Source organism: Hesperophylax consimilis, chromosome 16 (assembly GCF_061612785.1).
Source record: "Hesperophylax consimilis isolate HC1 chromosome 16, BYU_Hcon_1.0, whole genome shotgun sequence".
Classification (NCBI taxonomy): Eukaryota; Metazoa; Arthropoda; class Insecta; order Trichoptera; family Limnephilidae; genus Hesperophylax; species Hesperophylax consimilis.
This window is the reverse complement of record NC_142851.1, coordinates 34,638,881-34,655,769: the sequence shown is the minus strand read 5'-3', so window position 1 is coordinate 34,655,769 and position 16,889 is coordinate 34,638,881. Positions and strand designations below refer to the sequence as shown.

General features: G+C 36.3%; 1 protein-coding gene across 1 annotated transcript; it reads right to left on the bottom strand.

The window, feature by feature from the left end:
- Positions 1-42: 42 nt before the first annotated feature.
- LOC149417118 (DDB1- and CUL4-associated factor 10 homolog) lies at positions 43-15,859 on the bottom strand. Its single transcript, XM_089641214.1, has 11 exons — positions 15,635-15,859; positions 13,972-14,197; positions 10,654-10,767; positions 7,795-8,164; positions 6,193-6,348; positions 5,813-5,872; positions 5,345-5,584; positions 4,984-5,069; positions 4,431-4,565; positions 3,615-3,783; positions 43-2,560 (listed from the first exon to the last, which is right to left on the bottom strand). Exons 2-11 carry the CDS (start codon positions 14,178-14,180, stop codon positions 2,303-2,305), a joined length of 1,797 nt encoding a protein of 598 aa, XP_089497340.1. The 5' UTR covers positions 14,181-14,197; positions 15,635-15,859; the 3' UTR covers positions 43-2,302.
- Between the last annotated feature and the right edge of the window lie 1,030 nt (positions 15,860-16,889).

Genomic DNA, 16,889 nt, shown 5'->3' with positions numbered 1-16,889 from the left:
AAAGAAAAAAACAATTACTTGTATCTTTTCCATTTATGCAGTATATTAAAATCTTACAGTCATTTTATAAAATCATCCATAATTTAAATATTAAAGTAACCACCGCAATGTTGAACTAAAAGCAAGTGTTAAAGGGTGTAGCGATGTTGAATTCATAATTTCATTTCAACATGATCTGTCATTGTAGTTATATGTAACTCTCCTTAAACTCCTTTCTTCGTTCATTACGTACGCCTCATTTACTATAAATGTTTATTAGGTACTGCCTATTCCATTCTAATCACTAGGATGTTTCAAACTGAATGGAGATCTATGGTGGTTACCTGGGAGATGTACTTCTTCAGCAACTATCATCATATCTGGAGGTTCTCTATTTCACTCCTTACTTTAAATATAAATTACTGAAACAGTCACTTATGGTAAGATTAATAATTTCAGAAATATATTGCCTTTAAGATAATTAATAATAGAAAGTAAGTATGTATTATAAAACAGTATAAATGCTAAATACTCACTAAAGCGTATCATATACAATTACATATTTGAGAGTGATGAAGTAATAGTGAGTGGTATGGTTGTAGGATGACATACAAAGTAAAGCTATAACTGACTATAAGCAAGATCTTTTGGTTCTACATGAGATTATATAAAATTGGTTTGTAATTCCAAAAAGTTTCCAATATTAACAAAATATATTTTAAAATTTATAAACCAAACTTTATAAAAAACCTTCAACAGGGTTCAGATTAATAATAAATATCCCCCACTTAATCGCAATGAGATTTAGATTAGATTTCTTTACTTCATTGGCGCATTATATGCTCATCAAATAACAGTCATTTATCCCCTGGACAGGGTTTGTCATAAAAGACATAAAGGAGAAATCAATTTCAAAGATTTTTTATTTGTTTTTTGCAGATTTGTTACAGACATAAATGACGTTTGAGGAAATGAAAAGTTTGAGATTCATGGAGCAAACAGTTTTAAATGCCACGCATAATTTATAAAAAAAAGTTTTCAAAATATTAAACTCAAACAAAATAAAATCAATTATTATTTTTTTGGTAAACTAATGTTTAAGACAAGATTTTTTATGCAAAGCACAAAGGGTAACAATTATTTTTATAAGTAATAATTATTAGCCTGAAACACTCATCCACATTGAAAAATCTCCTGATAAAAGATACATGTCACATATCTTTTATCAGGAGATTTTTCAATGTGGATGGGTGTTTCAGGCTAGTAATTATTGCTTATAAAAATAATTGTTAAAATAAAATCAATTCACAGGATATACACCGCCTCTCTGCGAAACTCATGAGACACGTGATGGATGTTAGAATTAGTGGGCAGATTCCTTTGAGCTCAAAAACTGACCGAAACACTAATGATTACAATAAAGAATGAACCAAAAATGTTCAATAAATAAGTTTAAAAGTTTTTAGCAAATATAATATACAAATATGGTATGAATTCATGTTTTTTGTATCAATAAAAGAACTAATTTAATTTACAATGCTTAAAAAAAGCACTATGTGTTTTAAACACAATTATTCTTGCTATGTAAAAGGGGAGGTAGGTACAATTCAACTGATATTCTATGTCACGGAGACAATCCATTTTTTTTTTTAAACTATATTATTTTCATATACCCGAATAAATACATTCCTAAAGTAAAACATCAAAATATACATACATCAGTCATTTCAAGGTCAGAAAACATTATTTCAACCTCTCTTTATAACAGGGCTGTTAACAAAAACCTTACAATATTTACAAACTTTTCAATAGTACTACGAACTGAATGCCCGCGATAAGCCACTAATTAGGGGCTGGAGATTCTTATGACTCCCGACCACAGTACGTCAGGGAACATGCAGTCTAGTTTCAGAAACCTACCCTATCTTAAGGCGTCTACAGAAGACTGGCCGGCCCAGTTACTAACTGAACCCACCGCATCCAAGAGCTCGGCCATCTACCGTCCTTTCCTTTAAGTGAAACCTATTTATTACTGGGCAAACCAGTCGTCTGTAACGGCCTTTACCACCATATGAGAAGGATGGTTTGATCCCCAGCCTTATTGTGTTTACAATACAATCTTTTCAAAATGTAGCAGCATCACTCTCCAGTGACAATATTTAATAAGTAACACAGCGGAGTCTTGTCATTCGTCTCGGAGTTTCTGAAACTCCATTAATCTAATAAGCACGGGCAGTAGTAAGACTATTTACACTAAGCGAACGCAGGAGTTACAGAATCAGCTGGGAGGAATATAGGGGTATAGGGTCCCCTACACCCTGCACTATGCGTGCGGCTGGTACCAGACTATGCGTCCCCCGAGGCAGCCGGTAACCAGCATGCAGTGGCGCGGGCTGAACTTGGAGCTGACCACCAGGTCCAGGTGGCGGATGCTTTGCCCCAGCTCTGTGAGGGTGAGGGAGGTGCCTGGGGGGGGCACGCAGGACGGGAGCTCGGAGCAGTTCTCTGATAAGCTGAGCAATCGGACTCCGTAGCCATATGGGGAGCAAATCAGTCTTCCGTCTGCTGAGAAACACAATTCCTGAAAATCACAATACAAATAATATTAAAAAATTGCTACTCTCATGTAATTAGAAAAAAAAGTGTGAAAAATGTGGTTGGTTACAGGAGAAGCGGTACGAAAGGAAGCATTTTGTTGAAGTTAAAACTACTCAACTCACAATAACATAGCACACGGGAGTTACACTACACTCTACACTCCAGCTACACAACTCACAATAACATAGCACACGGGAGTTACACTACACTCTACACTCCAGCTACACAACTCACAATGGAATTTAAATATTTTATTTCTATTTAATCATTGAAGATAATATTAGGGACTCTCAAATAAAATCAGAAAAAAATTCAGTCGCATCTAGGAATTGAACCCAGGACCTCAGCCTTGCCAGGGATTTGCTCTACCACTGAGCTAATTCGACCCTATCCCCCTTCGGGCATATTTAACTGTATCATATTTCGACTAAGAACAAAAGCTTTTATTTCATTCACAGTAGTTGGTGTCCACTTTTTGCCCGTGAATTCGGTTTCAAATTTTCTGTCTTCAAAAACTGTGCAGCATAACGATTGGTTTCTTTGACAATATTTTCAAGAAGTAACAAGGTGAAAAATAAATTGAAATAGACTGCTGGTTTTGAATCAGAAGAAGGAGCGCGTCTAGGTAAGGAATTTAAAAAAAATAGTAAACTTTTGTCTAAAAAAAGTTAAACGTTTGTCAAAAAAAGGTATCGTCGTCCGTAGTGTCGCTGTCATTTGATACATCGTCCGCAATAGAACTAAAAATAGGGTGTGTTTATTTGAACAGGATAAATAATAAATACAGTTATCAAGACATGCGCCAACCTCAATACACCGCACTTAAATGTAACATGCGCTCTCCCGAGGACCGACAAACGCACACTACAGCATGCAGCGCCGCGTCGTTATTTTCAAGAGTAACTCTTGCAGTCCTGAATAGTACTCTAACGGTTAATGCATATTTTTATTGGCAGCAATCTTTATGTATGATTGCAAGATTCTTCTTGAACTACTTTATACGTTATACATAGGTCATTTATTTTTCTTCAACTGACCTTAATAAATCCTTTTCCTAAATTAGGTTCCTGTACATAGTAGAGCAAGCGCTTCCTGTTCTCGTGTATGGTGAGCACGGGGGGTTGGCGTGTGGGCTCGGGGTCCCGCCCGTCAGGGTCCTCCACGTTCTGGATGGGCTGCGTGCTGCCCGAAGTGGACGGCCGCAGTCTAACAACACACAACACACAACACAATAACATGTTATCTCTTTAACAGGTGTTCGGTTTTGGATTCGGCCGCGCTCATTCCAAAAAATCACACCTGTAATATTAATATAAAACATATAAACTGTTAACTTTGGTTTAAAGCCAATGAATCCACCTACATTTACCTACCGTTTATACCATATTTTCAGGATTTATACAAAAAAAATGTTTTATTTAATTTACATATGCACAAATTCGTAATATTTATTTAGGGCTATATTGAATATAACTATTTGTGTTTCTTGTTTTTTAAAATAATTATCTCACAAATAATTGCCAAAGTTGCCTTAAAAGACAATGAATTTTTTACTGGCCTATATTTTATTATAACACAAATCTCCGGTAATCTCCCATTTTACCTCATTCCTTTAAAAGTCACCCGGTCCCTTTTATAAAATTCAGCAGGGTTGTTATTGGATATGTGGCTATGTCTTCTGGTTCAACAATGTGTCTTCCCAGGTCTCATCTCTCCTCTCCACTCCCCCTTGGTTCCCTGAAGGCCCCACGAGGGAAGAGGGCTTCGTCTCTCCTTTCCACTCCTCCTCGGTTCCCTAAAGACCCACGATGGAAGAGGACTGCCGTTCCTCTTAACTTTGACGGGATAAATACCTTTCACTGGGGGAGGAGGTGTTGTGTGACACGGTGGGTGTGAGACACGGCGCACTGCGCTCCTCCACGGGCGCTGCTATCCCGGTGCTCACCCCTGTTATCCTCTGCATGTTGAAGTTGCGGTTAAGTTCCCCCCTGAAATGGGTAAACACAACATTAGAGTTGAGCAAGACTCATAGAATAGAGAAGAGCCCAGATTTAGTTACTAATCACAGCTAAAGCCAGGTACTTTGTACCTCCAGCCTCACAACATACCCCAATAAGGAACACCCCTCCATTTAATAATGAGCCAGCATATTTATTTTCATAGTTTGAATGCCCGTGACGTCTCAATGAGCATTTTAACGTTACAAGAAGCTAACTTTTGTATCAAGCTGAGATTTCATTCAGTCATGTCATCCCATTGACATTGTGGTAAGTTGTGGGGCGAAAGGTAGTGAAGAGGGGAAGAGGAAGGTGGAGTAGTACCCGGCTATTCAGATCTGGTCACCAAACACGGCTACTACCAGTATCTACCACTCTGGAACATATGTATAATAATAATATTTCTGACCTATTATTTTGTTCCATTCGCACCCTTTGTTGTCGGATGGTGATGAGTGCTTCCCAGACATCACTTTGGCCGGTCATGGAGGTGCCCTGACAAAAAAATTCATTAGCATCTAAATTTTCCTCCCAAAATACTTTTTTATATTTTGGATATTCCATAATAAACATATGTACAACATTTCCACGTAATACGTAAAATCATAGTTAAATAAAACTAATCCAATGGGACAATCACTTCCACCTCAGAAGACACATACAGTTGTTGGTAGTGGAAAACACTAATAGATACCAATTCACATATGGCGCCAATGTCCCGCCAGCTGCCTGGGAACAAGGCTCTGTAGGGCATATGAATGTATATTCACCCTATCCAGTGTCATGACAGGGTGTGCCCCAGCCCTCGAGGTACTAGCACTGCCGTCAGCCCCGGGCCCCCGGCCCCCTGGCAGCCCGCCCCCGACGCCTCCGGGGAGACTCCCGGTGCGGCCCCGCCCGCCCGCACAGGCGCGCTGGATCCGAGAGGGCGCGGGGCCCTCGTCTGCCGCCTCGTCCGCCAGCTGGTCCGTAAGAGACTCGTCTTCTTGGATGTCGTGGATACACGTCCACTGGAAGGTGATTATTTACAACTATAACTTATGCAAGTACGATACTGCACCGAGTTCAAGAAGCCAGTAGGATTAATATTCTGCAGCGGGATTTAGAAATTTGCAAGGCTAAACAAAACAAAACCATGAGGAATACCAGTAACTCTAACACTAATTCATTCTTGGTTCCATCTGGTTAGTGATTAGAATTTACATATTCACATTGACAAAAACAATAATGCCTCTTACCTCAGATCTGTCATCATGACTAATATTTCTGCTAAGTGCGCACCAGCCATGAGGATGAATCTGTAAATGGTTATAACAATTATTACATAGCTGTATTGTTGATGTAATGAACGTACGACTGAGGTCTTGTACGATACTACTGTAGGTATATTATTGCCTGGTTATCCAGTCTCTCTTTATTACTTCTCTGTCACCCGATATTTTGTACTTAATTAATAAATTATAATAAAACCAATTAAAGAAACAACTTTATTCCACTTTTATTTCTTTTCGACCAGACCAGTTTCGGACAATCGCGTCCATCTTCAGACTGGTACATTTTTGCTTATGGCTTTACAATATAACTTAATGTAAATGGCTAATACAGAAAGGGCTGGTACCTGCAGGGAACTGACGACCTCGGCCTCGTTGCCCTCGGGGAAGTCGGTGATGAACTCGACGCGGTTGTGTTTGCGCTGTTTCTCAAACAGGTAGCTATAGATGCAGGCGATGGGGATGTGCTCGCGGGTGTTCTGCATCAGCCGGTACATATTGGGCTGCAGAAACAGTTCACAACACTTGTTGGTTAAACAAACAGAACTCTACATATTTCATCTTAACTTTTATCTGCAATTATATTTTCTTTCATCGCTTTGTCCACTTTTAATTTGGCATTGTGTTCAAAGAATATTTATTGCAATCTCCAAGTCACTGAAGTTTAACTGAATGAATTGTTCAACATCATCGACGTACTATTATTACATCAATTGAGATGCAGCATTATGTTCTAAGAATATTTATTGCAATTTCCATGTCACTGAAGTTTAACTGAATGAATTGTTCAACATCATCGAGGTACTATTATTACATCAGTTGAGACGCAGCATTATGTTCGAAGAATATTTATTGCAATCTCCAAGTCACTGAAGTTTAACCGAATGAATTGTTCAACATCATCGACGTACTATTATTACATCAGTGAAATTTCGGAAACAGTGGATGTATTTAATTCCTCGTTAAATAGCCTTAAGACGTATTTTGCACAATTATCTTCCCAGATGTTAAGGGTGTCAGAATGAGAAGATTGTGCTGTGATTGGATGAATAATCTGTGGAATCTTTGAGGTTGGTCAAATCGTGACAGTACGAAGGAAAAAGATAAAAGCGCGTGTGAAATTTATGTACTTAATATACAGATTAAGATTTATCAGGTCAAGCTAGATAGCAATATAAAATAGTTCATATTGTTCCCAAAACAGTGGAATCATTCAGGAAACATGTGTTTCTGCATCAGCTTCAATAAGGTAAATCAACCTCGAGTATTTATTTTATCAGTCACATTACAAATTTAAACATTATATTGATGTCGCCTATAAAATATTCACATTACAAATAACCACCTCATCATACTATGTATTCATTGGCCACTATCGGAATTAAACAGGCACGGGGGATGTGCGGCGGGCAACCGTTCAACGTTCCTTTGTGTATCAGCGTTCCAAGCGACAACACGTGCATCGCGCTCGCCTCAGGCTTTATACAGGGTGTCGAGGGGTAAAGTGCTAAAGGCACAAACTTCGGGAGGTGATTCTACATTCTCATACTTCTACAGAAGTAAAAAAGATAAATAATTTTTTTCGAAATTCCTTGGATTTTTTTTTCCATATAAAAATATTTTCCATAGAAGAATTTTTTCCACACAAACAATTCAACTTATTTACCTGAAAACTACCTTAAAACGTTGAATTTCTAAGTTTTTTTCTTGTATAATCATGTAGAAACACCTCCGGCACTTTACCCTCGGACACCCTGTATAAATAAAAGGTGCCAAAAAATTCTATGCTGCTAAAAAAGTAAATGTTCTATCTATAACTATCTATGAAAATAAAATTTTATCAGAATATATGTATTACCAAAGTACAGCAGATTTAATTATTCCACTGTTTATTGTATACTTTTGGAAAAAACAATATGAATAATTATAATAGCTTTGTGGCAACTTACCTTGAAGCCTTGTAAGTCTTGCGCCAGACTGGGTAGATCCAGGTTGTGGATGATGATAAGCAGACCGCCGGTGGTGCACATGACCAGCTGGTTGGCATCGGGGGAGATGCGGCAGCGCATGAGGCCGGCTGCGTTGAACACCCGCTGGTACACGAAGCTGGTCTCCGTATAGCAGTTGATGTCCCAAGTGTAGATGCTGCCGTCCAGCCCCGATGTTACCAGCAGATTGTCCTTCACCGAGAACTCGATGTTCTTCACCCAGTTGGAGTGGCCCTGCAGGGTGCGGATGCGCGCCTTCAGGTTGCGTATGTCCCACAGTGCTATGGTCGTGTCGTCTGAACAAGTAGCAAACATTCGAGAGTCTAAAAACCTAAAAGAGAAGGTTTCATTTTATGATGGGATACATCGTAGGTTAATTATTAAGCTGACATTTTATGAATTTTACAGGAGAAGAAAAAAGCTAATTAAACATTTATCTTGCCTAAAAACCTATTTTATATTTAATATGAAATATGAGGAATACTGACACTAAAATGCCAATAAGCGGTTGACCTGTACAAAAGCAAATTTTCATTTAACATAACTGTAATTTTTAAATACAGTATTTTCCATTCCCCTGAATGCAAATAGTTGTCTTATATATTAATTAAGTTGAACCAAAGTGTTTTTTCAGTGAATGAGGTGAGAAATTGTTACACCAGCTATGAGGCGGGCAGGATGTACCCAAAACTTTGATGCCAAATTTTTCATACTATAATTGTGTATTAAGTATTTTATCACTTGAGATATTAATGATAGTATATTCATTCAACAAGATGAGTAAATAAAATACTATATTTAAGATTGAGAAGCGTGACACTAAACTCAACCTGCACCTCGCCCCCCACTTCATTAACTCCAGCTACTGTGACGACGTGTTTTGCATGGCAACAATAACATTAAATAATCTGCTTTTAAAATCTTCTAGAGATATGACATTTCCAACCTTACTCACACCGGGTTAAGCGTGGCCAGCGATCCTAAAAGTTTACCACTTTATTATATAAGAACTGAATTTGACCAATTAGATGAATTAATTTTATTAAATGCAATAATTATGAACTCCCCGTTAATTGCAACCATTAGGCCTGAGGCACCGTTATATAAATATTCAGCATATTATCACTATTTGGACCTGAGGTCACTTGGGGCTATGGGGATCTGGTGGTGATAGCTGCTGATTCCTTTGTTCTTGTCTGCCACGGGTTGGAGTAGCGTCTGGACGTCGAACCCGCAGGATCGCTGACTTGATTCATTGTATGAACGTTTGCATCAGCCTGTATGCAAACATTCTCTTATCTCAGCAGTTTACGTATCGCGGTCCCGATATTTCAATTGAAGTTTCGTAAGTCTGATTGTTGGTTCAGCTTTTTTACTCGTGCGGTCTGGTTATGATATGATGACCCTAGGAGCGGTGACGTAACCGCTACAGGGCAATTGCGTCATATTTTTTTATTGTTCTTGAACAGTCATCTTTACAGATCACCTGACTGCTACTCATTGGATTTTAAGTAGTTTCTTTTGTGATTAGCTCATCAACAATAATTTTTTTTTCAGAAAATGTTTGCTTTAATTAAAAAAAGCCTCTTGATTTCGTTAAAAATGAAGTGAAAGTAATAAATGGAAATTAGACGCATTTGCCCCTCTCCTGGTCCCTCTATGAGGTAAATGCATCCAAGACGTATTTTTTTACCTAAATTTCAAATTCCTATAACAAAGATTATTACCTTAATTGTTCATACATTTTTACTTCGAACTTCGATAGCCGAAATATATATTTTCTATAAATTACGGGACAAATGCGTCAATTTAGTGAATGCCGCATTTACCCCTTACACTAAACATGCATTACCAACCTTTAGATATGATTTAATATAGATGGAATTTAATGTCAAGGGAACTTATCTTCTTTAAATGTATTCCGACCGTCTTTGTTCTAATTTGAGTTGTTTGAATCACCAGTGGTATATTTAAAACAGCGGTTCAAATCTTAATTTAAAAAAATATATATTTTAAGGTAATTTGGCAATTTTTAACCATTACCAGAGATTTTAGCTATGGCTTTATGCATAACACCGATCAAATAACTGGCCCTGGAGTTTGTAATATAAAAAATAGCTGTTTTACAAAAGGAATTTGATTTTTTTTTCTCTATTCATTAATTACAAGACTTAAATTAAATACAAATGCAAATCAAAGACAGAGAAGCTCATCATCTTGATGGAGCTTATCACGACCACTCTCGGTGGATAATTCCGAGGTGGTGAGGACAGACAGACTGCTCGCTCTGGCCAACGACAAAAACATTGACAAATTTGCATAAAAAACAACATACAACACTAACTCATACAGTATATAATTTACACACAGACTTACTGAACATTTCTACAAATAACTTTACTGTTCTTAGATTTACAGACTCAGACGCGGACGATTAAGCAGCGAGCAGTAGGTAGTTCCTTCCCAAATATATGATGTTTATACATATATCTATTTATATAATATTTTATGTATATGTATGTCTATTACATACCTATCTTCCCATAAGTATATACATATTTACATTTTCCCTACCGAGAAAACACAAGGCCTCTAAGTCTATAATAGCCAGGTAACATTTTAAACACCCATATGAGGTTATACCCCAGCTGACCTTATATAATCTAATTATTGCAAAAGATTCAGAATAAGTGAAATTTCAAATACAAACAAAAGGTAATTTAATACACACTACGACATTACACAATAATATTGTAAGTTTGACATAAGTGTTTATTTTTCTTTTTGAAGGGTTGTGAAAGAATAGAGCAGGGAACTTACTTAACACAGTTGACGCAGTCTGTGTGCGCATCGCTGACATAATGGATCTTCTTGTGAGTTAAGGGGTCAAATATTAAAATAGATCTCTTTTCGCATGCCGCCACCAATAGGGATCTGTAAAAAAAAAAAAAAACATAACTGATGTTGTAAAACCAATACACTTCACTACACATTTTAAATAATGAAATCAGGGTAGGTACTATCTTGTTTCATTCTACAAATTTTAATTAATGAAATCAGGGTAAGTACCTTCTTCTGCCATTCTCCAAATTTTAAGTAATGAAATCAGGGTAGGTATTTTCTTTATCCATTCTACAAATTTTAATTAATGAAATCAGGGTAGGCACTTTCTTGTGCCATTCTCCTAATTTAATTAATGAAATCAGGGTAGGCACTTTCTTGTGCCATTCTCCTAATTTAATTAATGAAATCAGTGTAGGCACTTTCTTGTGCCATTCTCCTAATTTAATTAATGAAATCAGGGTAGGCGCTTTCTTGTGCCATTCTCCTAATTTAATTAATGAAATCAGGGTAGGCACTTTCTTGTGCCATTCTCCTAATTTAATTAATGAAATCAGGGTAGGCACTTTCTTGTGCCATTCTCCTATTTTTTTTAGTTGTATTAAAAAAAGCCACAATTCAGAATTGAAATAAATATTGCATGAAATATGCCTTTGTGTTTCTTATTGTATGTTATCATTGGTAGATATGCCCAACCATATCTCTTAAAAGGCTGTAAGTACGAGATAGAGCTTTAGGTCTCTAATAAATATGATTATATATATATATTTTTCGGAAAAATAATAATAATAATTTCATCCCTTAAGTCGGCTAAAATAATTACGAAAAGATTTTATAGTCGCGATCAAATTGGGAAAAAACAGCAGACAGGAAATAAATTTAGTTTGGGTTTACATTATAGACGGTAAGTAGGAAAAGTATTGGAACTTTGATTACAATTGTCGATTGATTAACCCGACAGGAATAATTGTACAAAACCAAAGTCGGTAAGTGAAAAACCCAAATTATTTAATTCCAGATACCACAGAAAAGAGCTACCGGGAGAGACGAGGAGAGATATACTATCAAAACGAACACCTTATAATATTGCAAATTTCCTTATAGAACAGGTAATGAAATCGGTCCCATTTCTCTGGTTGCGAAAACTTCAGCAATTAGATCTATCCCATGAGTTAGGTACATATGATACTTATTACATGGCATAACTTCTACCTACCTCTACGAATTAGGTCAAACTAGTACCTACTACCTAATTTTCAAATACCTACCACAATCAAATAATTATTATCACAAATCATCTCAAACGCAAATACCTACTTCAAATATCTACCTCGAAACTAGTTCAATCCAAAAATCTAATTAATTGCCCATTTCTATTCCTGCAAGTGTAGAAATGTTTTCTATCAAAGTGCGTAAAAAACGCAAAACAAACTGAATATAAGTCAAGACTCTTTTCTTTACATACAAGTAGATGTCAACAAAATACGCATTCATCCCAAACCAAGAAAACAGCTGACTTCTAAGTAACATATATTATGCCGCACGTATATCAAATGTTAGTCTGTCATATTAACCATTTGTCAAACACTTACTTCAAATTATGCTAATCTCCAAGAAACCTACTTTCACAATCCATGTGAGCACTAAGTACCTTTTCAAAACTAGGTAAATCTTAGCTACCTACCCGCACTATGAAAAATTGGAATAGATTATGAACCCCGAATTACTATCCTCTACAAAACTTCAACTGATAATGAAATAACAATATGTTTCACCGATAACAAAGTACATCGCCACAAAGGAATTCATAAAATCTTATGAGGTCAAGACCCTTTTAACAAAAAAAACAGTTTTCACAGTTGTTATGAATTCGAAAGTAAACAAAAAAGGGGTTCAACTAGGGCAGGTTTTTCAATATAATTTTGTCAAATGAACACACATTGAAGTGTGTACCTAACAAGTACATATTTAGGTTCCCAATCAACAATGATATGATAGCTCTCAATAATAAAACTATCAACCAAAACCAAACGTATATCTATTATGTGTATTGTATATCTTAATATTTATATTAGAATGTATCTAAATGGGGTAACCCGACTATGGATGGTGTCAGCTCCGTATCTCGGCACTCCCTAGTCTGGGATGTATTATCTAAAGGTAAAATATTGCAGATTATAAAAAACGCATGTTTACATATTTATCTTCTTATGTACTGTTCAAATGGGCAATGTAAAACCTTCAGTTATAGCAACCATGTTTCAGTGCCTGCTTGGAGGTGAGGTCTGGCCTAGGAAACCACACGTCACAACAACCGTGAGTATATGATTGATCAGAAGACGAAACCGGTGCGGTTCAGTAAAAGAAATTTCCGGAAGTGAAGGAATCTGGGGTCTCAGAACTCAGGAGGAAGCTTTACTGACGTACATGACGGCAAGGGAGGATCACTTGAAGTACGGTATCCCGAAGAAGAGGGTGAAACCGGTCTCATTTTCCGTGCCAAATGGGTGTACAAAGGAATTGTCCGATCCCTGATCATTTTGGTGACTTTGGTGTCGGAGGAGCCAGATTTTGCAGAGAAAAGTTTATTCCGAGTTCGTTTACCAATCAATAAAATTTTGTGTTCAGTAACAATAATATAAAACTTTGATGTTAGATGGAGGTTGCAGACAAAGAGGACTTCGATTGAAAACTGATACCTTACTGATAATCTAATATATGTCAAATTTTAATATTTCTCTATTTGTCTTTATAACAGGTTATGTTTACACCATTCATTACTACTACGGCAGAGGAAATAGTTAGAATTCATGTCTAGAATCGGAATTAAAACATGTAGAAATATTAGTTAAATATAAATTTGGTTTAAATGTTTCGAGTCTTTCAATAGCTGAGTTTTACTCACTCTACTTTCAAAGAATAGGGGTTACACACAAAGAAGTTACACTAGTCTTTCCATATCTTAAAACAAAAAATACACAATGTTAGATGAGAGATTATTGTACAATAAAACCACAAAGGTCTTATTTACTATGTGAAATATCATAGGAAATGCGTACGTAGTATGTAAAGAGGGTTGGTGACATGAAGAAGAGTCATCCCTTAATTTAGTCAAACAAGAAGACTTGGACCATTACAAATGGCGGCTGAGTCCAGGAGGTAAGGATACCTTAGAGTGTAAACAGCAGGATAAAATGTACATATCATATCCACATTAGAATAGTGTGATAGCTGATAGAGACAGATTACACATTTTCAAATTCAATTTTTTTTTTTTTCATGAAAAAAAAGTGTTACCCTTCCGGAGAAAACTCCAGATTAAAAACTCCGCCGTGGTTGATCCCGTTTGTGCAGTCTAGGGGGTCCCACTGCGCGCACGGGTTCATGGCGCAGTACATGCTCTTGGCGAAGGCGTCCCCCGCCCCCGTGGGCACCGGAAACCCCAGCTCCCGCTGCCTCGGCCAGATGCCCCCAAACGCCGCATAGTCTTTGGCCGCATACCTCATAGCTCAGTCTTGTTGATCTGGAACATTTTATCTCATTGATCATAACTAGCAGGTACAAACGGTTCTCGGATCTCAAATAGGAAAACCATACCTACACAGAATGAGCGTCTACAATAATATTTTATAAAAAAATTCAATAGTTCTCTTTTTGAAATTTTAGATGGCAGCACTTCCATCCGTAGCTATCATGTGGGGCGAGCTTGTACGCAAATGTTAGCGTATTTATTAATGTTTTCAAGCTTACTTTGTTCCTTCTTGTGAATAATGATTTATTATTTTTATGCATTCTCAAAGTACCCAACTAGCCACTCATGTGACATGTTTTTTTTTCCTTTCTCCTTGTTATAAATACGCATGAAGTGGTTGGTGATTACCTTTTTATACATATACCTTTACTGCTTCCCTCAAATGTGTAAATTGTTAACCTCGATGAATTATTGGCTTATTAGTCCTAAATGCATCGAGGCTAATTGACCGGTCGGTGGCCGAGTTAACATCACGTTTGGGTCCCACCCAGGCGTAGTGTGTTCAATTCCTCGGCTGGCTAAGTCCTCCATCACAACACAAGCAACATTTTCAGCTTACTGTGGTGGTAGTAGGAGATTTTCAAATATTGTCAGGTTATTCGTAACCTGGGAATGTTTGTCTTTCTTTTAAAAAAAAAAAAATAAAAAAAGAGGTTGATTATTAAGTCAAAAACCATGCTTTATATTCTGTGAGAAGCAATACATAAATCAATGATAATAATTTTAGATTTATAAAACATAAGTGTTGAACTGTTTCTGCGTATAGTCCAAGACGTACGAAACATTTAAAAGGATATCAAAATACACACCAAATCAGTAAACTTTCTGAATTTATTTAATGAATACATTTTTTTCAAAAAGGGATCATTTAATCTTAAAAACACAAAATCTTTATAAGCTGATAAAACTACCAAATCATATAAATTCGGAGGACCATTTTCAGTTTATGAAGTGGGTGTTTTCCTCAATAGGGATTGGATTAAAAAGATCACTACCAGTGATACATCAACATAAACAATCATACACATTGACCAGGTGAGTTACATATTGAATTATTGAGTTTAACTGCTATGATTAACTCATTGCGCAATAAACTACATACATACATAATGGGCATAAGAATTATTCTTTGTCTACACATAATAATTAATTCAATAAAAATGTATAATAATAAGATACCTAAATAGAGTGAAGGTGAAATAAAGACTGAGTGATTAAATTAAATAAACATTGTTAAATGGTTTGTGATATTAAATTTGAGGGCACATTGTTGTTGAATACACATTTGAATGGAAGAATTATTGGTAAATTCTTGACAGATAAATGGCACATTACTATTTAAGACGTGTATATTACAAAAAATAAAATTATAACCAATATAAAAATCACGTATAGGGTACAGGGTAAAAACAAATCTGCGATACATACCACTCTGTGCACGTAATAACAATACAAAAACAGTACTTCAAATTCTATCTTTGAGTCAGAATATCACATATTTTTATGGAAACTTATGTGCACGTGTTTAACAGAAGTAAACCAATTTAAACGTGCATTCATATCGGACATACACATGCAAATATTGCAAATAAAATCAAACCAATTCGAACGCATACAAAACACGATGCAAATCCTAGCACATTATTTGACAGCAGCTATTCTTCGATAAAGTAAAGAATTAGAGGTGAGGCGTATTTATCGTACCCAGTAAAAGTACTGGGTATTTTCATGAGATACTTTGTACTTGTGACAAATCTCCATAATACTCACAAGTATTTTATACTGTGACTGAGTATTTATTATTTTCTGATAGGTATAAAATACAAAAACAGTCCTCAGATAGGTATAAAATACTTATGTGTATTTTGAAACCGGTATTTTTAACAGGTGTTTTGAATAGGTACATTTAACAGTTATTTTTGATAGGTAGGTATTTTTAATCGTTACTTTTAATGTTTTTTTTTTTAACCGGTATTTTTAGTAGATATTTTTAGCAGGTATTTTCAAAAGGTAACTTTTATAGATATTTTTCGTACCCGAAGTCACTGTGCCAAGTAACTGCAAAAGCATAAAAAACACGAAAAAAATGTGGGTAATTTTTCGACAGGGAATTTACTTAGCTACCCCCCCCCCCCCATGGATTCGAATAATTATTGGGGGAATCAATTCTACGTAGAAAACATTGTTGGGAATCGTTACTCATACGTATTTATTACTTTCCGTCCCCAGATACTCAGTTGTCCTAATCCTCAGGTCGGTATAAAATACTTTTGAGTATTTTGTACACTTTATTTTTTTGTAAAACGAAAACAGCTACAACCTCAACTAGAAGAAGAGAAAAAGAAAGGAAAAATTGCTTACATAAAATATGACAAACTGATAGTGTTAAAACCGAAGGACAACATTAGCGAAAAAGAGGAACTTCGGATTCTCCTAAGTCATCAGCACAGAAGAAAGTAAATACAAAAAAAAATATCAAGCAATCCTTCACAACCTCTACCCAAAACTAGCATGAAAGAGACCAACAGACCTAACATACTGAACTATGTCAACCGGGCAAGTTCTGACCCACAACTAAATGCTCCAAAAAACTAATTACTGTCTCGGAAGATCGGAAACAAGGAATATTAACACCAACCAAAACCAACCAACAAAAAGTCTCCCAATTCGGCTGGTCCCTGCG

Coding starts and splice junctions, on each gene's coding strand:
- LOC149417118 (XM_089641214.1), bottom strand. CDS start 14,180: ATGAGGTATGCGGCCAAAGACTATGCGGCGTTTGGGGGCATCTGGCCG. Junction 5,585..5,812: donor GTCATGATGACAGATCTGAG/GTAAGAGGCATT, acceptor ATCACCTTCCAG/TGGACGTGTATCCACGACAT. Junction 2,561..3,614: donor TAGGAAAAGGATTTATTAAG/GTCAGTTGAAGA, acceptor TGTGATTTTCAG/GAATTGTGTTTCTCAGCAGA.